Genomic DNA, 27,255 nt, shown 5'->3' with positions numbered 1-27,255 from the left:
TCAATAAGCTGGACCTAACATCTGGGGCCCCCTTTTCCTTCTCGATCATGGCGGCAGCATTCCCACATTACTATCTCAGAGCCCAACTGAAGTCTCAGGGTTCTTTTATTCTCTGCCCTCCCACCGCTACCTTTTTAGGGCTGCACCCGCAGCATATGGAGATTCCCAGGCTAAGGGTTGAATCAGAGCTGTCGCCGCTGGCCTATGCCACAGCCACAGCAACGTCAGATCCGAGCCGCATCTGTGACCTACACCACAGCTCATGGCAAGGCCAGATCCTTAACCCACTGAGCACGGCCAGGGATCGAACCTGTATCCTCATGGATGCTAGTCAGGTTTGTTTCCACTAAACCACGAAGGGAACTCCATGTTTCTTTTTTTCTTTTTTTTTTTTTTTTGCTATTTCTTTGGGCCGCTCCCGCAGCATATGGAGGTTCCCAGGCTAGGGGTCCAATCGGAGCTGTAGCCACCGGCCTACACCAGAGCCACAGCAACGCGGGATCCGAGCCGCGTCTGCAACCTACCTCACGGCAACGCCGGATGGTTAACCCACTGAGCAAGAGCAGGGACTGAACCCGCAACCTCATGGTTCCTAGTCGGATTCGTTAACCACTGTGCCACTATGGGAACTCCGTTCTTTTTATTTAATGTGAACAGAGAGACATTTAAGTGTCAGGCCACAGGGCTAAATGCTAGGAGGAAGCCAGTACAAGTCTCAGAACCTGTCTCAGAGAAGGGGCAGTGCACAGGTCACCAAATCTGGGAAGATAATGGCACAGGAGACAGGGGTTTCCCATGGAAATAACAAACACTAAACCGAGGATGCGGCTAATGAAATACTCCAGGATGTTGCTGCCCCTCAGCACATTGTGAGTGCCCCTAATAACAGAACTTCTCTCAGTGTTCTGCTCCTATGTTAATTCTTATCAGTACTGGACACATAAGCTACAAATAACCACTGTGCACCTCCTTGCGACAGGAGAGAGCAAAGGGAGGGGCACCTGGGACTTCCACACAGGCCCGCTGCTCTGTCCCACAGGGCTCTGTCTCCACACCTTGACCCACAGTCATCACCGTGGTCTCTCTGGCCCCTAAACCTGCCCAGGTGTGATCAGCTGCAGGCACGTCTCTCTTCATCTTACATCCTGAGTATCAACATCCTAACCTTTTCAGGAGTCTATCAGTCCCTCCAAACTGATGAGTGACCTGAAGCTGCAATTTACCTTCCTGGTACCTTGGCTGCAACATTCAGGTAAAACTGCACTGAACTGCAACCCCAATGATCAGGAAGTGATGCTTAGTTTGGAGGCATCCACTTCCCCCATTCCACGGCCACCTCTGACTCTCCCAGAGTCCGACATCCTTTTCTTTGTTAAATTTCAGTTCGTGGAAGGGGCTGCGTATCTCAGTACTGTGTGTGACAAACTTTGAACTGTCTGCTGGGTTGTGTGTTATATATAATGAGACCAAGAGTCATCTTGGACTTGCAAATTCAGTCTCCCGGGCATCAACACACAAGTATACACATACACCCCAAGCCACAATCATCTTTGTGAATGGTATCTCTTGGTTTAGGACTAGACAATTTTAAAGCGAGTTAAAGTGATTTCTGATTTCAGAGGTAATAAAACACCTCGTTTTCCCTAATGAGAACAAAAAAGCATATTGAGAAGTAAGACCTAACAGGAAACAAAGAAATAAAGGCCTTGAATATAAGTCAATTGTATCCCATGTTACTTCTGGGAATTAAACCTAAAGAAATCATCAGAGAGATGTATACAAGTATTTATGCAAGAAGATATGCAACACAATTATTGTAATAGTGAAATACTGAAAACTACACAGTTGCAAGAATAAACACTAGTTAATATGTGTAACTGCTTACCAGTGCATCAAACACAAGGAAGTCATATGTTTCATTGTCTGACATTTCCATCATTATGTTAAAAAGTGCATCGAGCGTATCTTGCAAAAACTGAAGATAAGAAAAACAGAGAGGTTATTTGGTGCTTTTGGTTCAACTCCATACTACAGAAATTTGGGGATAATTAGGTGTCAACAGAACAGGCATTAAAAATAGCTTTTTCTGAAAAATCAGCACCCTTGCGTCCCAATGCAGATAACAGGCCTTATGTTTACACTCAATTGGTTTAATTTAACATACTGAACTTATGATTTGCTGGCTATGTTCCTAAGAAGATATAAACATACCTTAACAATCTCTCCTCCATCCACCTCCATTAACTTCTTTAAGTTGTGTTTAATGTTCTGGGAGTTCGAACGCCAATTTAACAAGCCTAACAGGTCAACTAGGAAGAACAAGTACAAACCATAAACGTTAGACACTTATTAGCAGAGCAACCCACACCATTTCAGGATTTCAGGATACAGCTACAGAGCTCTCTAAAAAAGATGATGACTCCTATCGGTGGCTGATACCTTATGTGGCTTTTAATTTATTGTCTCCGACCTACATCAGAGACGCAGTCTTCTCTCCTTCTTCACAGAGGAAAGAACCAACCACTAATGTACAAGAACATAAAATGATGCCTGCATAGAACTCACGTCTCTCAAATAACATCACAGCCTTATCAATGACACACACTTAAGTAAACTTCCAACCTTTAATGTGCTGCCTTGTTTAATTTATCCCTTGTCACCATGTGTGTTTTGATGGAGACAGAAGGGGGAGAAACTGAGACACAGGCTTTAATGCATTTAAGTATCGCATCCCCACTGTAGAGCTGATCTTATTTTTTTCCATTTCTGAGGTGAGGAAACTGAGGTTTAGTGAAATTAAATGACTCACTTTAGGTCACATAATTGCCAGGGAGCAGTATGAATGGAATTTAATTATAGATTTATCTGATTGCACAAAACCATGTCCTTGCTGCTCTATCATACTGCCTCCCCAGAGTTCTTCAGAGAAATAAATAGACAAGCAAATCAAATCAGATGGGTTGCTATCTGAAAGGAAGGTAGAACAGATGAATGGTGCCTAGGGTGAGCCTAGGATAAAAGTCTTGCTGTGTTTTTGGACTTAAAATGCAGACTGGTGGATCTTTAAGCCACTTATGCCTTTAATGAAGGTCTAGATCCTAAAGCGTCACAGGGAAGTAAACCAGGTCCCAGGACTGTTACTATTTTAGCATTGGGTTTCGTGCATTAAGTTACTATTGCTATTCATAGAACATTATTTGGTATAAACGAATACATACACACACATATATATGTGTTGCAAATATGTGCGTGTGTGTGTGTGTGTTTGTGTACACATATATGCAGTCAAAAATGTGGGAGTTCCCATCATGGCTCAGAGGAAACAAATCTGTCTAGTAATGCAGGTTCGATCACTGGCCTCACTCAGCGGGTTAAGGATCCCGCATTGCTGTGACCTGTGGTGTAGGTCGCAGACACAGCTTGGATCTGGCTGGCGCTGCTGTGGCTGTGGGGTAGGCGGGCGGCTATCGCTCCAACTTGACCTTTAACCTGGGAACCTCCACATGCTGAGGGTGCAGCCCTAAAAAGCAAAAAAAAAAAAAAAAAGAGAGAGAAAGACAGAGAGATAATGTATTGTTCATTACAGCAATTAATTTGCTTCACAGTATGTTTGTTTTACTGGCTTACATACTGGTTAGTCCCTCCAAAGCCCCCGAAGCCTAGAGGCATCTCAGAGTCAGCAGAATAAAGTCCGGACACCACTCACAGAAGAGGAAGGATGGCCCTTCTTTCAGACACATCAACTCCATACCCCCCAAGCTATGGCATGCTCTGAAATCGCTCCATGTCTTTGCATATACCTACCCTTTGTCTGACATGCCCAGAAGTACTATAATACTGTGTATTTAGTCAGCTCCTACTTATACTTCAAGACCCATCTCACACTTTATTCCCTTTGGGAAGACTTACCCAATCATTCTACGCTATCTGCACCTCCTTCCTCCATACTCACATGCATTTACCTTAGAACAAAAAAATGAATGATACACTGGCGATCTCTTTGGCTCTTCCCATAGATCTGAGACATTAAACGGAAGGAACCATACGGCATGCTTAGTTATACCCCATCATGGTGCTGGCCACCTAGCAGGTGTCCAATATGTGTTGGATCAAAGATGGAGCAAATGGACACAAACAGAACTGGTAGCCCCAAGGAAGTTGGTAGGGCACGCAAGACCATTCCTCAACTTCATTCCTCAAGTAAGCACTTAAGAACAGGCACTGGGCTAGGCCTATCCACTAGGCATGCTCACTTCCATCTTCCCATTTCCTATTTTTGCCACAAGTTCGTCAGTCTCACTGTTGTCTTCGTTACTCCATGCCATGGGGTGCTCTCTAAGGAAAAGGAGGTTAATAGTGGCCACGTTGGTGTCTTCATGTGCCAGGGTGCCAAGGGGTAAAATAAGATGGCTGTGAACAGCCTGGCTCAGGGCCCACACCTGCAGAGACTTTACTCCCTTCTCCCTTTCCTGGAACAACAAACCTATTCTCACCTCCATGGGGGCTCAGCAACAAAATAAATCAGTCTGTTCCACTTTTTTTTTTTTTTTTTTGTAATGGCTGCACTTGTGGCATATGGAAATTTCTGGGCCAGGGATTGAATTCAAACCACCAGCTGAGGCAACCCTGGATCCTTTAACCCACTGCCTTGGGCCGGGTATCAAACCCCTGGCCCATACCACCGCAGCTGGATTCTTAACCCACTGTGCCATAGCAGGAACTTCATACACTTTTGCTTGTTTGTTTTGCTTTTTAGGGCCACACATGCAGCATACGGAAGTTCCCAGCCTGGGGGTTGAATCAGAGCTGTAGCCACTGTCCTACAACACAGCCATAGCAATGCCGGATCCGAGCCACCTCTGTGACCTACAGCACAGCTCACGGCAATACTGGATCCTTAACCCATTGAGTGAGGCCAGAGATTGAACCTGCATCCACATGGATACTAGTCGGGTTGGTTACTGCTGAGCCACAGTGGGAATTCCTATCCAGTTTTTTAAAAATTCACTGAATAACAAAGAGCCTACAGGCTCTGTTTGTAACAACGTCCAGTGGCTTTTAACCTTTGGAGTCTGAATAGCCTTCCTAAGGCTAAGGAGAAACAACACCCTTGGTCACAGTCTCCATGAGAAAGGAGAACAGCTACTCTCTTGATCACCAAATGCCCGTGAAGAGTTGATGGTTCAGTCATGCTCCTCAGCTGCTTCTTTCTCAGAACAAACTAAACTGGTTCTTCATCATTCCCATCACATTTGAAAAACAAGCATATGAACCACCACACTTAGGATCTGTCGCTGGGAATGCCCCGTTTCCTCTGATGTGTACAATATCACCTCATCATCCCCACAACTGTCCCCTCTCCCTACCCCTAGCTGGTCACTCCACTCTGGTTCAGATGATTTGCCTCCTTGACCCTTCTTTGAGCCAGGATATTATTTAAGATTTTTAGTATGTGGAGATCTCTCTTAAGCACTAGGAATGGGCTGAGAACAGAGGCAAGAGGGCAGTTCCAGCGGATGGAGCGGTCTGTGGTGATGCGCAGGTTGCCATCTTCACTCTCCCCCAGCAAAGTCACCCGACACAGGAAACCACGAGCACACGCATGGACCAGTGCGATTAACGAACTGCACTCAGACCTTCACTTGACTTAATTTAAATTTCGCAAGCTAGGAATTCTCATTGTAGCTCAGGTTAAGAACCTGACATACTGTCCTTGAGGATGTGGTTAAGGATCCCATGTTGCTGCAAAGCTGCAAACGCAGCTGGGAGCTGGCATGGCTGTGGCTGTGGCTGTGGCGTAGGCTGGGAGCTGTAGCTCCAGTTCAACCCCAAGCCTGGGAACTTCCTTATGCGGCAGGAAAGGCATAAGAAGGAAAAAAGAAAAAATTCACAAGCTACATGCTGAGTGAGACAATGCAGGTTTGGAACATTTAGAAGGTGGGAGATGGTTTGTTTTCTTTTGTTTTTTTTTTAACTCCGTAATTTATCTTGAAGATAATTCTACTTTAAAACATAAACAACAGGAGTTCCCATTGTGGTGCAGTGGTTAACGAATCCAACTAGGAACCATGAGGCTGCGGGTTTGATCCCTGGCCTTGCTCAGTGGGTTAAGGATCTAGCGTTGCCGTGAGCCATGGTGTAGGTCACAGACGCAGCTTGGATCCTGCGTTGCTGTGGCTCTGGCGTAGGCCGGCGGCTACAGCTCTGATTAGACCCCTAGCCTGGGAACCTCCATATGCCACGGCTGTGGCCCTAAAAAGACCAAAAAATAAAATAAAATAAAACGTAAACAACATAGTCTTCTATACATATATATGGATTACCGTTGTTGGATTTCATCCTAATTAGTTAATAATATAATGCCTTTATAGATGGATTAGCTTAATTCTCATTTTTTTCAACTTTTAAATAATCTTGAAAAGAATCATCTTCAACAGATAAAATCCTTTGACGTGCAATATCAATAAAATGCATGTCTAGAAATACATTTCGGGATCAAAGAGTTAAGTACATTCATAATGAAGAGATTAATATTTCAAGAGATACCTCCCTATGAAAGTTATCTCTATTTACAAATATATATATAAGGGGATCAATTCCTTATTATCTTCAAAGATGGGTGACGTTGACATCAGCAAAGCAAGTTGAGCACTGCCACCTGTCAATAAGCTTCCTAAAGTTTTGACTTGGAGATAATAACAAATGATATAACAATGTGATTACCTCCAACCATGATCTCTAATAAGTTAATTTTATAAATTTTCATTCCTTGCTTTCCTTGAACTCTACTCCCTAGGAAGGATCATCTACTAGATGTTTGATAAATGATGTCTCTATTGAATGGCCCTTTAGAGCCCCCAATGTACAATAATGCTTTATGTCATCTACTATTATAGCTAAAAAAAAATAACCCCTTGAGACTCACAGACATTGAGAAGAGACTTGTGGTTGCCCACAGGGAGGGGGAGGCAGTGAGATGGACTGGGAGTCTGGAGTCCGCGGATGCAAACTATTCCATTTAGAATGCATAAGCAATGAGGTCTTACTGTACAGCACAGGGAACTCTATCCAATCACTTGTGACAGAACATTATAGGAGATAAAGAAAGAATCATGTATGTATGATCGGGTCACTCTGCTGTACAGCAGAAGTTGACAGAATGTTGTAAACCAACTATACTTTAATACAAAAAATAACTGTTTGACATTTCATGGCTAAAAATTTGGAAAACACCAAAAAGAATAAATAACTATCACCCAAACATCTGGAGTTATTCCTTTTAGTCTTTTTCTGTGTACATGTAATAATGATGATGATGGCAATAGCTAATATTCATGCTGGATGCTTTTGATTTGCTTTTTACCTATTTTAATGTACTTCATTCTTTGAAATAAATATTATCACTCTCACTTTAACGATGAGGGAACTGAGTCACAGAGAGCTCAAGTGACATGTCCAAGATGAACCAGCTAGTAAGTGGCAGAGCTTACTACCTCTTCCTAGACTTGAACCCAGGCAATTGGCTACAAATTGCCCTCACATGTTTAAACAAAACTAGGACTGTACTCGAAAAGGAGTTAACATTTTTCCATGTCCTTGACTGCTTTGAAATAATATTTGGCAACTGCACATATTTCGTCATTTAATAACATTAATTTTTTTTGTCTTTTTAGGGCTGCACCCGTGGCATATAGAGGTTTCCGGGCAAGGGGATGAATCGGAGCTACAGCTGCTGGTCTACAGCACACCACAGCAACGCAGGATCTAAGCCATGTCTGCGACCTACACCACAGCTCAGGGCAACGCCAGATCCTTAAACCCACTGAGCGAGGCCAAGGATCGACCCGCAACCTCATAGTTACTGGTCGGATTTGTTTCTGCTGTGCCACAATGGGAACTCCTAAAGTATATAGTTTTACTGCCCTAAAAGTCCCCTGTGCTCTGCCTCTTCCACCCTCCCTCTCTCCCCCAGCATTCTGTAACCACAGACCTTCTCAGGTCTCCATGATTTTGCCTTCCTTTTGGCTTAATCTTTGGTATGTTTTTACCTTCCCATATGGAGCAGATCTGAACCTCACTGTGTTGAGTCCAGCCACTTGTCCAAGTGGAAATACTACCCATATTCTCTACCTGACCATGATTCATCAAAACAACCAACACAGAGCCCTTCTAAAGATCAACCATCTATCTGATCCTTGAGTGTACCTTACATTTAAGCTGTTTTCTCTACCTTGTCACTTCTCTAAGGCCAAGCCCCTTGCAGGTACCTCCCCCAAATCTTCTCAGAGGTCAAAGGGACCAATCCTCTACACAGAACAGAGAGTACAGGATTTCTAAAGCAAGTCCCCTAAGCAGCCAATTCTTGGATCTCTTTATTCAGTAGGATTCCTTAAATATTACATAGGTTAAAAGAGTAAGAAGCTGTGATTGGCCATCACATGCCCTGATACACTCACAAGAAGTTTTTAACTTTTTATTGCTATCAGATTTCAAGAAAGGACAAAATGATGCCCCATTTGAACTGTGGAGCTGATTTTATGGAAAAACTCTGACCGCTTGGGAAAGAAGAATCTGTAGGGGGAAGGATGGAAGGCTAATGGGAAACCCTCCCTGCTCTTGGCCACACCTGCTTAGGCAGGAGACTGACATTCCTCTGCCAGGACCAGTGTCCTCCTCTTATTATCAACGTCACAGGGCACGACAGTGGAGTTCATGAAGAGCTGAGTGCAGAATCCAGATTGCCCAGAACTGCACCTCAGAAGACAGCCCCGCACAGGGTCCAGTGCCCCAAGGCTGACAAAGAAATCCATGGAAACCAAAGAGAAAACCCAATTCTGGTGTCACTCAGGTCATCACGCCTACCGTTCTGGGTGAGCTTTGTAGAGCAGATGAGTGTGGCGATCTGAAAGCTATCTTTTGTGCTATCCTTGGTGGGTGTAAAGTTGGCTAGGGCTTTGGATGCTTGGAGCTCCTTTTCTTCCATCTCTGCCTTGGTTCCAGGCAGGCTCAGGTAGAACTTGGCATCTTCCATTTTCTTGTTGTCACCCTGTAAAGGGAGCATGTTGGGAATCCCAAAGCAGGGACAAAATCTCTTACGTGGAGATAGAAAAGTATCTACCCTGAGTGCGGGGCATTTTCAACATGAGAAATGAAGTTTCCTTCAATGAGATCCCTTCCAATTCTGAGACACACTGATACCTTTCCGGAGTCTGGGCTTGGAAATAATTTCAATACTGAATGAAAATGGAGTAAGTTATGCACTAGAAATCAATATCCTAGTCTCTGGTCTACATAAATAAACATAACAAAGAATAAGGATGGATTTTCTTTTCTTTTCAAGTTATTTCCCCAATACAATTTTTTCCTACTGTACAGCACGGTGACCCAGTTACACATCCATGTACACATACTACTTTCGCACATTATCATGCTCCATCATAAGTGACTAGACGTAGTTCCCAGGGCTACACAGGGATTTTGTTTTCTTGATTGTGTACATGGTCACAATTACACCTCATTGGGTCCATTGAGAAAAAAGAGCTTGCCATGCCTTCTAACGTTCTTTATGAGCCAAGGAGCCATGAAGGGAAAGACACACCAGGTACATTCATCTCAAGAAAGCTACCCAGCTGTGTGAAAAGCCTCCTGGATATTGTTGGACAAATGAGATCTTCCCAACATCTATTTCCTTGGCTAAAATCTCAGTAGAAGTGACAGCTCTGCAACAGTTAGAGGGGAGAACAAGGACCAAACTGACAGGAAAGGAAAGGGGGCCCCGTGGCAGAGACATGGTGCCTGCCTTGAGCTGATATGAAAACCACATCCTGCCACACCCACCACACTAACCCAGCCCAGCAGCGCAACTATCAACACTCCACTGCAGGGCGAGACAGAGAGCAGAAGGCTGGGGGCAGCCCTCAACTGTTCACCTGCATGGACCCATGTGCAGGAGAGGGAGGGTCTGTCATTGAGGGGTCCACATGCCAATGCAACATGCCCTTTCCAGAAAGGGGATGCCAGGCCACGGAGCTGGTGTGACCACAATGCTCTAGGGCTCTAGACTTGAAGGGGCAAACGTGTACAGGCCTAGAGAAGCTGTCAATATGTGTATATATAAGTCTGAAAGGAGTTTTCAGAACTTGGTTTTGGAGAGAGTAAATATGTCCTCAGCAATATTCTGAGCCTCTTTCTTTCGCACCACCTTATAAACCACCAGATCGTGCCTCCCATCCTGCAGAGTGGTGCCATCCGGGTTCATCAGCTTCACGAAGGCCACCCCAAAGGCGCGCTCTGATTTATCTCTGGCTGAAAAGACAGGAATACGTGTCTGAGCAGGGCAGAGGGATACCAGGCAGTGATGGCTCTGAGAGCTGATGGCACATTTTGCTCTGGGGGCTCTTGTGCAAACACACTGTCATCAACACAATTCAGGGAGCTCCAATAAGCCCCATGTGATGTGCACGGCACAGGCTCTCAAAGGAAACAGCTCCCTAACTGAAATCTTCTGGTGCCCCCAAGTGAGCTCCTCTTCCTACATCTCTGAGTCCACTCAATCATCCAAATCAGAACTGAGGGTGTTTAAAAAAACCAACGAAAAAACAGGAGTTCCCGTCGTGGCGCAGTGGAAACGAATCCAACTAGGAACCATGAGGCTGAGAGTTGGATCCCTGATGCTCAGTGGGTTAAGGATCTGGCGTTGCTGTGAGCTGTGGCGTAGGCCAGCAGCTGTAGCTCCAATTCGACCCCTAGCCTCGGAACCTCTATATGCTGTGGGTGCGGCCCTAAAAAGACAAAAAAAAAAAAAGAACTGGGGGTGTTGACAATGATTCCCCCGACACTAACTCTGCATCCCCAGGGCCTCTGGCACCCATGCCCTTTCACTCCACCCCTGCTGTTCCCACCTGAGTCCAGGCCACCCTCACTCTCCCCCATCTCCCCACAAGAAATTCAGATATAGAAGGATAAACACAGATCTCCCAGCCTAGAATAATTCATTCCTTGGATTTCCTTAGCACCAATGGCTCTTGATATAAAGGTGCCAAGTATCCTGTTCCCCAGACCCACAAAAAGCACTGCCAAGCAGGAGATAATATTTTTTGGATGAAAATAGTCAAAGATCCCCTACTACTTACATTCCTGAGACGACCTGTGTCGGAAGGTAAATCTTATATGACAGCGTGTGACCTCTTCTATAGCAATGGATACCTGAACAATCATAAGAAAGGAAGAGTTTATATCAGCACAGGCCTTCATACTCAGAGCTCATTGTAGGATCTGGTCGCAGGACTAATTTCTATTGAGTGAGAAATAGGGCAGGGTTTCCTTCAAAGGAGACTGAGCGATTTTCAAAATTCAAAGCATCTCAAGAAACAATCATCTTTGCTGACTATCGTCGATTCTGAAAATGGAGACGTCACACAACAGTCCCAGGACTTTCTCAGGTGGGAAACAGGAAATAGTTCAGAGGGAAAAGATTGGGACTTTCAGGTCTATATGGAACCTTTCAGACTGCAAGGTGTATATTCATATGGTAATAATTAGGGCCTCTAAAGAAGGAAAAGATAGAACACTGGGGACAAGGAGGCCTGTTTTTGTTGCTTATATACATAGAAAGGGCAGGGAAAACCAAGGCATGGGCAATGAAAAGAGCAGAGAAATTACGGCCAACAGTTTAATGACTGTATTATATAATCATGCCATGATTGTATAATGGAATATTTTGCAAGTATCTAAAAATACATTTCTGAAGAACTTCCAATGCCTCAAGAGAAGTAGTTTGAAAAGGCACACTATAAATTTGTACAAACAGCATGATTCAGAACATATGAAATATATAAAACTGTAGAAGATGGTTACTTCCGAATTGAGGTAATAGTGCAGATTTCTTTCTTTTTTGTCTTTTGTCTTTCAAGGGCCGCACACGTGGCATACGGAGATTCCCATGCTAGGAGTCTAGTCTGAGCTGTAGCTGCCGGCCTACACCAGAGCCACAGCAACACCAGATCCGAGCAGCGTCTGCAGCCTATATACCACGGCTCACGGCAACATTGGATCCTTAACCCACTGAGTGAGAACAGGGATCGAACCCACAATTTCATGGTTCCTAGTCGGATTCGTTTCTGCTGAGCTATGAAGAGAAATCCTGCAAATTTTTTTTTTTTAACTGTTGTATGGATAGCTCATAACACTTGGACAATCAGAAAGAGCCAATGGATCATGGGGTTCAGAAGACATGAGCTCCAGTTTAGGCTCCAACACTGAGCAGCTAGAGGTACTTGGTAAGTCACTTTTTAAAAAATTTTTTAAATTCAAGTAGAGTTGATTTACAATGTGGTGCCAATTTCCACTGTACAGCAAAGTGACTCAGTCATACATATGTGATATGTTTTCTTTTTTATATTCTTTCTCATCCTGGTCTATCTTAGAAGGTCCCTTCACTTCTTTGAATGTCAGCTATGTCATCAGCAAAAGGGCTACTGCCACTTGGACTATTCTAGTCGTAGGGCTATAGTAAGGCTCACACACGACGATGGATCTGAATGAAAAGCACTGGAATCTGCCAGACACATATTTAAATTGAAAAGAGGCCCAGAACACTTGGTTAGAGGCCAGGAAGGAAAGAAATGTTAGGAAACTGCTTGCAGAGTGTGAAAATCTCCATTTGGTTCGGGACCATCTTGGCAGCCTATTACATCCTTACAACCACACGCTTCTCTCCAAATTTCAACACGTTTCTGAGCAAGAATGTTATTTAAGCTTTCTGAAGCTTATGAAAGATAAAGGCTCTTCTGCAGAGTTACGATGATCAGTTCCTTGCTTTCTTTTTTTTTTTTTTTTGTCCATTTAGGGCCGCACACACGGCATATGGAGGTTCCCAGGCTAGGGGTCTAATCGGAGCTGTAGCCGCTGGTCTATACCACAGCCACAGCAACGCGGGATCTGAGCCGCATCTGCAACCTATACCACAGCTCACGGCAACGCCGGATCCTTAACCCACTGAGTGAGGCCGGGGATCAAACCTGCAACTTCATGGTTCTTAGTCGGATTCGTTAACCATTGAGCCACAATGGGAACTCCCATCAGTTTCTTTCTTAACACACACCCCTGGCAATTTATCCAAACCTTTAGGATAAAGGAGAACGATGTGTGGGTAGAACACAGAAAGGAATCTAAAGGAGGCCTCATAGAGTTCCACTGTGGCTCAATGGGTTAAGAACCTGACTAGTCTCCATGAGAATGTGGGTTCAAGCCCTGGCTAGGCTCAGTAGATTAAGGATCTGCCATTGCTGTGGCTGGGGTGTAGGCTTGCAGCTGCAGCTCCAATGTCACCCCAGTGAGGTCCATATTCTGCAAAGGTCTCATATATGATGGGGTTACACAGGGCACATGCTCACCTTCACAGTCTCATACCAACAGGGCTGCTTGACTTGGTAGTAGACCACTGACTTGTACTCAGAAATGCCTTCGTACCCAGCACCAGGATGAATTGCTTTCTTTAAATGGAAAGAAAAAAGTGAGAAGGAGGTAGTATGATTGAGAACACTAAGTTTACCCAGCGTGGCCAGCCAGTTACATGTGGGGGCGAAGAGTAGAGCAAGGATGAGCTCCTAGCACCTTCTGTAAGGGGCTAAGTGTCCAAAGGTATTGGTTGCTGAGGCACCTGGCACCAGCTTGCCATTCCTCTTTGCTGGAAATTTTATCCCCTCTTCCATCCCAGCCCTAAGTTTTCCACTTTTTTGTTTCCTCTCTCAGGGAAGAGAGGTCAGTAAGGGTGACCGGGAGCCATGCGTGCAGATGCACCACTGGGTGAGGCCCCAACTACACTCCTCTCTAAGGACCTGGCCTGTAGTTGCAGTGGCATGTTCACCAGAACTTAGAAATTAGGGCTGCCTCTTCCTCGAAATGAACCCCTCATTCAGCAGAACCAGGTCTCCCCGGGGGCACTTCCAGGCTAGTGAGCAAAGCCGTGAGGATATGAACTTGAACTCCTGGGGCTCAAGGGCACAACAGGTCATTCCCATACCACGTCCCACAGCCCTCTGCTAATCCTTAAGACAACTTGACTGAGCCAACTGATTTCAAAGATGATCCTATTCATGGGGAGGTGACAGGGCTGTATACTGTGCTGTGACCCCCACCATGAGGGGATCAGGGAGTGGAGTGGATTCCAAGGCAGGTAACTATGGCTCATAAAGGAGGAGCCAGGTGGCAGGAGAGACAAGGAAAACCTCCCATAACCACCCCCCCCCTGGCCTTCTCTTTCATGTCAGAATCAAGGTTTACTCCCATTAAAGGAATAGGTCAGGACATGTGTATCCATTCTTAGCACCACTACTGAGTCCTGTGCATCCCTGAGAAAAGAGCTTATCCTTCTGGGGCTGCAGTTTTCTGATTTCTAAAATTACAGAGCGCAGTGGTAGCTGACCTTGAACCAAGAGGCCTTCCAGTGTAACAGCTCTAACAGGTGCCTCGCCACAGGCTCAGCTCACCCAGATGGAGGACGTGTGCCACTAAACACGAGCCCCAGAGGAACTTATCAGGCTTGAAAGGGGCTAAATAACTTGAAAATGATAAGGAATCTCTCCATCGGAAGCATCTACCTGAAATCCCTGGTGACGGGAGGTCTTTTTCAGCACCGGAGAAAATGAGAGTCCACATGAATTTAGCAGTAAATTTGGTAATTGCTCCTCACAAATTTAACAGGTTTCCTATTTTTCCCTTATGAAAAACCAAATGCACTCAACAGTGGAGAACAATTAACATCAGACCCTAAGTCATGTTACTGTGAAGAACTGTGCGACAGCATTGGGATTGCTAGGACACTACGTACCTCCAAGAGCCTGCCCTCCTCATCATACACGGACATGGTCACCTCCACGTTCTTCGGTGTCTTCTTTTTCCCTTTGTCAAACTCCCCGTGGATCAGGGTGACATAAATATCATTCCGAACGTCTCCTGCAAGGTTACGACCCATCTTGTGAGTGCTGCTGAGGGGGCTCGTTTATAATTCTCGGGAGGTAATAAGATGTAAATTATATATAAGATATAAAATACTCTATGCAATAAACTATTCCTACAGCAGAAGTTTTTGTGTTATTTCCTTTAGTTGATCTCATTCTTCTTCTCCGTACATATCATTGTGTCTTTAAAGTGCAGTTTAGTGTCCATCAACAGATGAAGGAATGAGAGAGATGGGTATATAAACACAATGGAATATTACTCAGCCATAAAAAAATAGCAAAACAATGCCATTTGCAGCAACATGGATGGACCAGAGATTCTCATAAAAGAAAGTCAGACAGAGAAAGACAAATACTGTATGATATCATTCGTATGTGGAATCTAAAGAATAAAACAAGCTAGTGAATAAACCAAAAAAAAAAAAAACAGACTCACAGATACAGAGAACAAGCTAGTGGTTACCAGTGGGAAGAGGGAAGAGGGTAGGGGGCAAGATAGGGCTAAGGGATTAAGAGGTATGAACCACTATGGATAAAATAAATAAGCAACGAGAATATATCATACAGCACAGGGATTATGGCCAATATTTTATAATGACTATAAATGGAATACAACCTTTAAAAATTGTGATTCGTTATCTGTTGGACACATGAAACATATAATATTGTACATCAACTATACTATGATAAAAAATGTGAGCAATAAAAAAAATGTGAGCAATGATTTATCCCTAAGAATATTCATGGTGGTGTTTATGAAAGTGAAAACTTGGTAACACCCTCAATTTCCAACCATAGAAACGGTTGAGTAAATTTTGGTACAGTGCGATAAAAATCATATTCATTTACTCATCTGAAAAACGGACTGAGCTCCTCTGTAACAAGCACTGTGCTAGGCGTTTGGGAGACAATGTGAGCCATGTACCAACCTCACCCTCAAATGGCTTCGTCTGGTGGGTGGGGAGGCACGATCAGTCACCTGAAGAAATACAGCACGACCAATGAAGGGACCGGCCAGGCTCAGTGAAAGCATGACACTAAGTCCCAACCTTGTTTGGAGGGCATGGGAATCTTGCCTTCAAGCTGGTACTGGAGGAAGGAGAGTAAGAGTGGGAGACAGTGGCATGTGCAAAGGCCCAGAGGTAGCAGACATACGACTGAATTCTTCAAGTGAGGGGAAACCTGGTGTGAGATGGGGCTATAGAGACAGACAAAAGACCAGTTTCCCTAAGGCCTGAAGGCCAAGAAAAGAATCTGTGTCTTGGAGTTCCCATCCATGAGGATGCAGGTTTGATCCCTGGTCTCGCTCAGTGGGTTAAGGATCCAGTGTTGTTGTGAGCTGTGGTGTAGGTTGCAGATGTGGCTTGGATCTTGCATTGCTGTGGCTGCAGCATAGTTCGGCAGCTACAGCTCTGATTCGACCCCTAGCCTGGGAACCTCCATATGCCATGGTTGCAGCCCTAAAAAGCAGGGGGGAAAAAAAAGAATCTATGTCTTCATCCTGATTAGAAACAGAAGTCATCACCATGTTTTCAGCCAGGAAGGAGTGGAACGATATCAGGTTGGCGTTTATAAAAGATCTTTCATACTATCTTCGGTCATAGTATGAGAAAAAGAATAAAAGAATGCGTGTATATATATATAACTGGGTTGCTATGCTCTACAGTAGAAATTGACACCATACTGTAAATCCATACTCTAATAAAGACAAAATTAAAAAAAAAGATGATTCATGCTACAGTGTAGAGAAGAGCAGCTGAGGTACCAAGAGCAGAAATAAGAGAACCCGTGAGGAAGTGACAGCAGTTGTGCAGGGAATGGATGACACTAGCTATGACCTGGGCAGTGGCAATGGGACAGAGAGAAAGGGGTGGATTTCAGAGGCCTTTCCAAGGAAAAACTTATGGGTCTTCTTTGTTAATTGTATGTGAGGTGTGAGGGAAGGGAGGTGTCAAGGGTGACTGTCAGGCTTCTTGTCTGTGACAGTGGATGGAGGAAGGGCTGTTCTCTTAGATAAAACACAACAGAAGGGTCAGGTCTTGATGTACAGGATGATGAGCTCCAAACTGGGATTCTGAGTAAGACATAAGCAAGTTAAATGAGAAGGGTGATCTGGGAGTTTCCGTTGTGGCTCAGCAGAAATGATTCTGACTAGTATCCATGAGGACGCAGGTTCGACCCCTGGCCTCGCTCAGTGGGTTAAGGATCTGGCGTTACCATGACCTTCAGTGTGGGTCACAGACATGGCTCTGATCTGGCGTTGCTGTGGCTGTAGCTGTGGGTGGCAGGTGCAGCTCCAATTCAACCCCTAGCCTAGGAACTTCGACATGCTGCAGATGTGGCTCCAAAGAGACCAAAATAAATAAATAAATAAATAAATAAATAAATAAATAAATAAATAAAAAATAATGAGAGGGAGCCACAAGGTGATAGACAGTGGTCCAGATGTGTATGTCTCAAACCTAGCTGATAACCAGAACACCCCAGGGAGTCCTGGTCTTACAAACTAAGTCAGAGTTTCCAGAAAAATCTGGGAATCTGTATTTTAATGTTTCTCAGGTGATCCTGACTAGCTGATTGGAAAACCAGTATTTGGGACAAATCATTCTAGATGATTTTTAACATCTATTAAGAGCCCTGGCAGTCTATGACCCATTACTACTGATGACAAAGAGCTTTTCCAGCCGGATTTCAAAGACAAATTAACTTTGTCCAAAAAATAAACTTCTACTTTATTTTTCCAGATTTCTGCCTTGATGTAGCAATAAAACTGCCTCCAGTTTCAGGAAGGGCACCAATACTTATTTTTGCAAACAAGAAGACAAACCATTTTCCCAGAATAGTGATGAATATGGATTAGGGTCAAGCGGCTCTGGAAGGGATGAAATAAGCAGATGAAAAACTACTTTTTATGAGAACAGAAGAAAAAGATCATCTCCATTCTATGGCTTTATTATTTATCCACCCCACAAATATTTTTTAATACCCACTACGTATGTGAGGCATCAAATTACGACTGCTCCTTAATCTCCCAAAGAAGGAATAAGACCTTGCATTAGTTTGAGAACCTGAATTTTTACACAATAGATAACAGCTTGATTTTCTAGAATTTTTTCCCTTAATTTGCTTAGTAAAGAACAATTGATTTATGTTTTGTCAATTTCTGTACAGCAAAAAAATGTTATGACCCAGTCATACAAAAATATGCATTATTTTCTCAAACTATCTTCCATCATGGTCTATACCAGGAGATTCGATATAGTTTCCTGTATTGTACAGCAGGCCCTCATTGCTTATTCATTCTAAATATAACAGTTTGCATCTACTAACCCCAAACTCTCAGTCCATCCCCTTCTCCCCCTCCCTCTTGGAAACCACAAGTCCATTCTCCATGTCTGAGTTTGTTCTTGTTTTGCAAATAGGTTTCATTTTTGCCATATTTTAGGTTCTACATGTAAGTGATATATTCGTCTTTCTCTTCTTACTTCACTTACTCTGAGAATCCCTAGTTGCATCCATGTTGCTGCAAATGGCACTATTTCATTCCTTTTTATGGCTGAGTAGTATTCCATTGTACACGTGTAGCACATATTTTTAATCCTTTCATCTGTTGATGGACATTTAGGTTGTTTCCATGTCTTGGCTATTGTGAATAGTGCTGCTATGAATATATGGGTGATGGTCTGGGGAATTATTTCAAAGGGGTTTGTGTGGAACACAAAGGAAGAGACCGCAGAGACACATTTAGGAGTTACGTTTAAAAGCACTGTCTTGGCATGGAAACAACCCAAATGTCCATCGACAGATGATTGGATTTGGAAGATGTGGTATATATACACAATGGAATACTACTCAGCCATAAAAAAGAATGACATAATGCCATTTGCAGCAACATGGATGGAGCTAGAGAATCTCATACTGAGTGAAATGAGTGAGAAAGACAAAGACAAATACCATATGATAGCACTTATAACTGGAATCTAATATCCAGCACAAATGAACATCTCCTCAGAAAAGAAAATCATGGACTTGGAGAAGAGACTTGTGGCTGTCTGATGGGAGGGAGAGGGAGTGGGAGGGATCGGGAGCTTGGGCTCATCAGACACAACTTAGAATAGATTTACAAGGAGATCCTGCTGAATAGCATTGAGAACTTTGTCTAGATACTCATGTTGCAACAGAAGAAAGGCTGGGGGGAAAATGTAATTGTAATGTATACATGTAAGGATAACCTGACCCCCTTGCTGTACCGTGGGAAAAAAATAAAATAAAATAAAATAATAAAAAAAAAAATAAAAGCACTGTCTTGGGTTCACACACTGGGTAGTTTTCTAAGGTGTAGCAGGCCTGCCTGTTTTTCCCACTATCTCCTCACTGCACGTAGATGAGGAAAACTGATGGATCCAAGTTGCCTCAATGGTCCCCTTAGAAGTAACTGCTGCATAGAAAGAAGTCCTAGAAGATGCAGAACAGGTGAATCTAGCAAACGTTTACCTGGAAGGATTATTTCAGGAAAGCCCATTTTCCGGGCGATTGCTGTGGATCTATCCACTAAGTGTGAGAAGTTTTTCTGAACCTGCGTGAGGTCGCCTGGCAATAGCTTCAACGAAACCCAAAGTCCTTTAAAAGAATAAAAGAAAAACTTTTAGTTCTTTGTTATGATCTGTATAATAAATGTACACACAAACGCTGAGAAAAATACATGCATGTTACTGATATACACAGATACGTTATTATAAAGATGTACGTTCTCCCCCAGTAACTTAGAATTTTAATGACACTCCCAACAAAATCATAGCAGGATTTCTTTGAGAATTTGATAGAGAGGTGAACAGATGTTTACTGTGGGGAAGAAAAAAGGATAAAGACAGCCCCTATTAGATACCCAAATAATGTAAAATTATAGTAATGAGTGATACTAGTAGTAGAAAACATATATTTCAATGGAGACAATGAAATCAAGTTTAATTACATATAGTAACTAAACACATGGCAAAAGAGACATAAATCATGAAAAACAGAACAGCTTCATAATGTGCTGGGATAATTTTCTAGCTACTTAGGACAGAATCGGTCTAATCTCGTCACACATTTTCATTGAAACAAATTCCTAACAGAAAAGTAAACAAAAAAGACAGAAAATTAAAAGAAAAAAGTGTAGTAAATCTCTGAGAATGAACCATTTTTCTTAGAGAAACAAATGTAGAAATTACAAAAGCAAAGGAATTATCTATATAATAACTGAAATTATTCCTTCTTTTTAGAGCTGCAGGTGGGGCATATGGAGGTTCCCAGGCTAGGGGTCAAATCAGAGCTGCAGCTGCTGGCCTACTACGCCACAGCCACACAATGCCAGATTGGAGCTGAGTCTGCAACCTATACCACAGCTCATGGCAACACTGAATGGTTAACCCACTGGGCCAGGCCAGGGATCAAACCTGCATCCTCATGGATACTGGTTGGGTTTGTTTCCAAACTGAAATTCTGATATATATAAAAAAGCAAAAGGCATGTTACCTATGCCATATACTACACATGCCTATAAAAGGCATGGGGAAATACAGGAAATTATGAATTTCATTGGAAGAAAAACACTTTTAGATCCTCACAAATAAACAGAACACAGACACAAAATTCACATAGAAGTACAAGAAATCTTTAAATATTTGGTAAATCATAAATTGAAAATAATGTGTCCTCCATAAGACAGGTTATTATCTTCATTATGTAAGGAGCTCACAAAAACCGAGAAGGAAAACTTTAGAAAATACATAAATACACAAGAGGGCTAAAGAATTCACTGTCAAACAATTTTTTTTTTTTTAATGCTATGGAAGTCCACTTTTCACACTTCAAAAGGTAAAGATTTTTTTCTTTTTCTTTTCCGGCCACACCCATGGCATAGGGAAGTTCCTGGGCCAGGGACTGAAACCAAGCTATAGCTGTGACCTACGCCACAGGTGCAGCAACGCTGGATCTTTAACCCACTGTGTCAGGCTGGGGATTGAACCTGAGCCACCAAATAGACAACACTGGATCCTTAACCTGCTGTAACACAGCCAGAACTCCAGGTAGAGGTTTTTAAACATCAGTTCGCAAAGCAGGCAGATGGTAATTCCTGCCCACTGTAAGAAATCAGTGGGGGGTTCCCATTGTGGCACAGTGGAAACAAGTCCAACCAGGAACCATGGGGTTGTGGGTTTGATCTCTGGCCTCACTCAGTGGGTTAAAGATCTGGTGTTGCTGTGAGCTGTGGTGTAGGTCGAAGACGTGTCTCGGATCCTGTGTGGCTGTGGCTGTGGTGTAGGCCGGCAGCTGTAGCTCCAATTGGACCCCTAGCCTGGGAATCATATGCCACCGAGTGCGGCCTGAAAAAGCAAAAAAAAAAAAAGAAAAAAAGAAAAAAGAAAGAAATCAATGGGAAGCATTCAGACAATATGCGTATCTCCAGGTTTAAGCTTTTTCCCATCGCTTGGCCCAGAAGTGCTATTTCTGGGAATTTTCTTGGGGAGGTAGTTCTAAATACGGAAAAAGCTTCATGTATAAAGAGAGTCATATCAGGGTTATTTAAATTTATAATGGTGGGGAGTTCCCACTGTGATGCAGTGGAAAAGAATCCGCCTAGTATCTATGAAGATGCAGGTGCAATCCCTGGCCTCACTCCAGGGATCCGGGTCAGGATCCTGTGTTGCCACGAGCTTGATGTAGGTGGCAAACGGGGCTCAGATCCTGCGTTGCTGTGTCTGTGATGTAGGCCAGCAGCTGCAGCTCTGATTCAACCCCCTAATCTGGGAACTTCCATATGCTGCGGGTGTCCTTAAAAAGACAAAAAAGAAAAAAAAAATATATATATATATAATGGTGAAAAATTAGAAGGCACGTAAGCGCTAATCTAGGGAGTTCCATGCTCTAAAAATCTAAGCAATAGAATATTATGCAGTCAAAAATAATATTTATGAAAAGCACAAAAACATTTGAAAAGTGTTCTGTTAAGAAGGAAGAGAAAGAATATTTTTCTCAGTTTTGTTTTAAAAAATTATACATACAAAGCCATCTATTGAGTGTAAGGGTTTTTCACTCTAACAAATTATATCCTTAGGTTAGGAGTTTCAAAGCAACAGAGATACATTTAGTTAGTTATTATCTTTTTTTAATCTTTTTACTGCCACACTTGTGGTATATGGAGGTTCCCAGGATAAGGGTCGAATTGGAGCTGCAGTTGCCAGCCTCTGCCACAGCCACAGCAACACAGGATCCAAGCTGCAACTGTGACCTATGCTGCAGCTCATGGCAATGCCGGATCCTCAGTCCACTGAACAAGGCAAGGGATCGAACCTGCATCCTCATGGACAGTATGTTGGGTTCTTAATCCACAGAGCCACAATGGGAACTCCGGGTTATTTATTTTCAGATTCTATGATTTTTTTTTTTAATTTAGTGATTTTTGCTTTTTTCCATTATAGCTGATTTATAGTGTTCTGTCAATTTTCTACTCTACAGCAAGGTGACCCAGTCGCACATACACCTATACATTCCTTTTTCTCACATTATCATGCTCCATCATAAGTGACTAGACATAGTTCCCAGTACTATACAGAAAGATCTCATTGCTTATCCATTCCAAAAGCAATAGTTTGCATCTATTAATCTCAAATTCCCAGTCCATCTCATTCCCTCTCTCTCCCCAGATTCTATGATTCTTCATATGTATTTCCTATTCAGGATAATTCTGAATAAGTGGCAAACTAAATACACTAAAAATAATATGTTTCCTAATTGCTTCCACTTTGGCAAACGATTTTGTTTAAAAAAAAAGTGACTCAATCTTCAAAATTATCACCAAATCATTACCAACTTGGTATTTGAGTTTTAAATTTTTAACTATTTTCCCTTATTATTTGAATTAAAAAGTGTACTTTCAATAAGCAGAACTCCTCTGAGTTAAATGTCAACATAATAATATATGGAAATACTAAAAACAATTAAAAACATTTCACTAGATAGCCCTTTTCCTTTTTTTCGGCCACACCCAAGGCATATGGAAGTTCCTGGGCCAGTGACTGAACCCGCACAGCAGTTGCAACCTGCACCACAGCTGGGGCAATACCAAATCCTTAACCTGCTGTGCCACACAGGAACTTCCCCATTATTTTATATTAATACATATTCATCTTCATTACCTTGGTCTCCTTCTTCTCCATTTTAGGAAATGCAATGGGACAAACATACTCAGAGAGTAGAACATAATTATCTTCTAAATTCTCTTTCTTGGAGTTCCTGTCGTGGCATAGTGGTTAACGAATCTGACTAGGGACCATGAGGTTGCGGGTCGGATCCCTGGCCTCACTCAGCAGGTTAAGGATCTGGCATTGCCGTGAGCTGTGGGGTAGGTCGCAGACGCGGCTCGGATCCCAAGGTGCTGTGGCTGTGGTCTAGGCTGGCAGCTACAGTTCCGATTGGACCCCTAGCCTGGGAACCTCCATATGCCGCGTGTGCGGCCCCAAAGGACAAAAAGACAAAAAAAACAAAAAACAAAAAACAAAAAACAAAAACAAAAACCCAACAAAACTCTTTCTTTGTGTCTTTACCTAGAGACAGCATTGGGCTTATAGGGTGGACAAAAAATGAGGAAAGACTCAGGGGAAAGGAATTTGTTGCACAGAATTTACAAAATACAGCTGTGATCAAGCTCAGGGTTGGGTGCATTCTTGGCGCTCGTTAGACTTTGAGATGGGCAGTCCCCAGCAGGTCTGTTTTATATCAGAGAAAGATAACGACAAGGCTGGAGTCCAAGGACCAGCTCTGACTGCCACCCTCCGGCCCCACCAGAGGCCCTCCCAGCTCAGTACCTTGTCCTTTGTGATTGACTTCCTTGGCTGCTATCACCTTATTCAAGACTGAAGTGAGCGGCTCATTCTCCCCAATCACATGGGATGTTATCAGGGGCGACATGATTAGCTGCCTCTGCCGGATATAGGTTTCCATGGCAATTCTGGGAAAGTCAGAAATTACTGGTAAGGAAAAAAGAGGAAGTTTCTTGCAGCACAGCCTCAGCCGTGAGTCCTGGGGAATCATTCGGAAATATAAACAGTAAAGGAACCTACCTAGAGGACACTTTCTATCTTTCCTTTATTTTCCCACTGGGTAAAATCTTAGATACCAAATTCATTTTGAAATGATGTGGGGGAGAGAGAGGAACAAAAAACCCAGGAACAAACACAACTGATGGTCAAGTGTTAACAACTAAAACCAGACAGAGGGGATGCTCCATGCACTTTACAAGGTGGGAGAGGCTGCAAGTCATGGAATCCTAGACGGTCAGGGCAAGTGGCAGGAGACCCAGCCTCTAGTTCTGGTGCTACTGGAAATGAGCTCTGCCAGTCACCTCTGGGCCTCAGTGTCCTCACCTGTAAGGAAATGAGCTAGAGCACATGCCTTGAGGGTCCCCATCTAGTACCAACACTCAGTGTACAAGAGCAGTAATATATGCAGCAGCTTCTGGATGGCATTCTTAGAATCTCACGTGATGGCAAATTATATTTAGGGTTGCAGTGGCACAGATCCCAGCAAACAAGTGTCACTTTAATGGTCACATCAGGCTGAGGCTCCTACGGGGTGAGCAAAGAGCCCAGCCCAGCCCCCATTCTATGGAAAGAACAAGTGCTATCAGTAACTACATATCAGCCCAGGGCAGGACAATGGTCCGTCCCATCTCCTCTGCTATGGTTTTATTATCTTGCCCAGGACACACAGGCCAGCTCTCTTTGCAGAGTTCAGATGCATATCCTGACCAGAGGGGGGAGGCACGTTTTTGGCTGAACTATCTTTCTGCAAAGTGGGATTGCCACCATTTGAGTGGTCTGCAAATGACTCTTTTTCTCAAACGGACGAGGAGGATACACATATAAAACTCTCCCCATATTATCAACTCTAAAGCTTTGGAGGTAAGTTATGAAAGCATTTGCCATAAATTGTAGGAGTTAAATGCCAGAGGCTGTGATTTGCATCATGAAAGCTTTATAGTGACTGCTGGCCACACAGTGAGCGGTAATCAAATTAGGGCTAAGCTCCGCAGAGACTCAAAGCCTGTATTATTATCCGCTGGAGACAATCTGAGGCTCACTGTTTCAGCGTGACTGCTAAGTAAGAGCTGATTCAGAAAGTAAGTGGGAAAGCACATAACCAAAGGAAGAACTCACCTGAGAAGTGAGATGAAGATAGAAAACTACATTAGAGGCAACTCGTACCCATAATGCTGCTCCTATTGTATATATATTTATAACATTTTTATGGAACACAATAACTTTCATATCCATGAACTGCTGCTGCTATTATTTACATATACATGTATAATACTAATATTATTTTACAGTATTTCATGTAACATTCACATTCATGAATGCTGCTTCTATTACATTAATATACATGTATACCTAATACATACATAACTATATAGATACAAAAAACAGAGACAACATTCATGGGAAAAAACTGATGGATATGAAAGTTATTTATGTTTATCACAAGTATAATGTATTGACATTTTAAATATTTAAATATATTTGATATTTATGCAATGATTTTATTGCATATTATATACAGTAATATGTTTAATATATGAAGTCATTTAATCTAATATATTAATATGATTATGATATACTTTAATGTATTATATTTATTAAATTTAATATATCATATTTATTCAGTAAACATATATATATTGGAAGCAGCATTCATGAATTTGAAGGTTATATCATAATTCATATTAGCAGCAAGCTACATGAAATATTTACTTCACCATATTCTTGGAGGGTTGGTATATAAGTGGTAGGATATTAGATTAAATACATTTAAAAAATTTTTTTAAATAGCAGTCCCTGGATGAGGAAGGGAAGTAGTACTTGGCAAAGCCATTTGTACTATTACATTTATTTAGAAATGAGCCCAAAGATGCTGGACTTTAAAATGAAAGAAAAGGATTTTAATATTTTAAATAAAATTACAAATACATATTTTTCATAGAAAAGAGAGAAGAGAGTTAAACAGAAAGAGGAGCAAAATCACCTAAAATGACACTGATAGAAATAAGCACTGTTAATTATGGAGCATGGTCTTTGAAATTTCTAAATTTTAAGGCTTTTAATGTATTGTAACAACAGATACTCCTGTAAGTAATGTTTCTTTACAGCCACCGAACACTGGATATCATATATATTTTTAAAACATGGTCAATCCCCAAACTAAACCTCATTGTTAAATTTGCCTTTCATTGATTCTCAATGAATTTATAGGCTATTTCTTGGTGTGTGTATGCTTCCTCCTTACATCCTTATGAACTTTTTTTTTTCATCTTTTTGCTATTTCTTGGGCCGCTCCCGCGGCATATGGAGGTTCCCAGGCTAGGGGTTGAATCGGAGCTGTAGCCCCCGGCCTACGCCAGAGCCACAGCAACACGGGATCCGAGCCGCGTCTGCAACCTACACCACAGCTCACGGCAACGCCGGATCCTTAACCCACTGAGCAAGGGCAGGGACCGAACCTGCAACCTCATGGTTCCTAGTCGGATTCGTTAACCACTGCGCCATGACGGGAACTCCAATCTTATGAACTTCTATTAATTCCTTATATTTTAAGAATACTTATTCTTTTTCATACACATTTCAAAGATATTATTAAATTTCTTTCTTTTTTTAATGTCTGTACCCGTGACATGATGGAAGTTCCTGGGTCAGGAACTGAATGTGACCTGTGATCTACGCCACAGCTGTAGCAACGCCGGATCCTTTAAACCACTGCATAGGGCTGGGGATCCAAACCTCTGAAGTGACCTGAGCCACTACAGTCAGATCCCCCCTTTTTTAAAATAGTTGATGTATAATGTTCTGTCAATTTCTGTAGTCAGACTCTTAATCTACTGTGTCACAGCACCAACTCCTTTAATTTCTTCTACGTATAAACTGTTTAAAATTTTTGAGTGATTAAACTTGTCAATTTTTCTTTTTCAGTCAAATCTTTGGTGTCTGACTCAGAAAGATCTCCCACACATCGTCACCATGTAAAACTCTCACTTTCCTATATTACTGTCAGATTTCTGGCTCTTACATGTGTTATCATCTGGAATTTACACTGGTCTAAGTTGAGAGATGAGGCTCTAACTTACGTTTCTTACATGGTTAGCTAATTTTCTCAAACAGTATCTCCTGCATAGTTTATCTTTCTCCATTGCTTTTAAAATTAATATCATTTTAAAATAATTTTTTAAATATTATAATACTTATTAATAAGAGCATATATT

The 27,255-nt window shown here is 42.5% G+C and overlaps 1 protein-coding gene across 2 annotated transcripts in view; it reads right to left on the bottom strand.

The window, feature by feature from the left end:
- Positions 1-27,255, bottom strand: part of DOCK5 (dedicator of cytokinesis 5) — a 238,865-nt gene that overhangs the window by 85,259 nt on the left and 126,351 nt on the right. For both annotated transcript variants that reach the window (XM_047762590.1, XM_047762591.1), the window contains 9 exons: positions 23,810-23,952; positions 19,455-19,580; positions 14,831-14,955; positions 13,395-13,493; positions 11,133-11,205; positions 10,202-10,305; positions 8,863-9,046; positions 2,212-2,309; positions 1,886-1,975 (listed from right to left, as the gene is read on the bottom strand). In XM_047762590.1, the coding sequence (XP_047618546.1) occupies positions 1,886-1,975; positions 2,212-2,309; positions 8,863-9,046; positions 10,202-10,305; positions 11,133-11,205; positions 13,395-13,493; positions 14,831-14,955; positions 19,455-19,580; positions 23,810-23,952 (1,042 nt within the window). The remainder of the gene's footprint in view (positions 1-1,885; positions 1,976-2,211; positions 2,310-8,862; positions 9,047-10,201; positions 10,306-11,132; positions 11,206-13,394; positions 13,494-14,830; positions 14,956-19,454; positions 19,581-23,809; positions 23,953-27,255) is intronic.

This window comes from Phacochoerus africanus, chromosome 15 (assembly GCF_016906955.1).
Source record: "Phacochoerus africanus isolate WHEZ1 chromosome 15, ROS_Pafr_v1, whole genome shotgun sequence".
Taxonomy (NCBI): Eukaryota; Metazoa; Chordata; class Mammalia; order Artiodactyla; family Suidae; genus Phacochoerus; species Phacochoerus africanus.
This window is presented reverse-complemented; position numbering and strand designations above follow the sequence as displayed.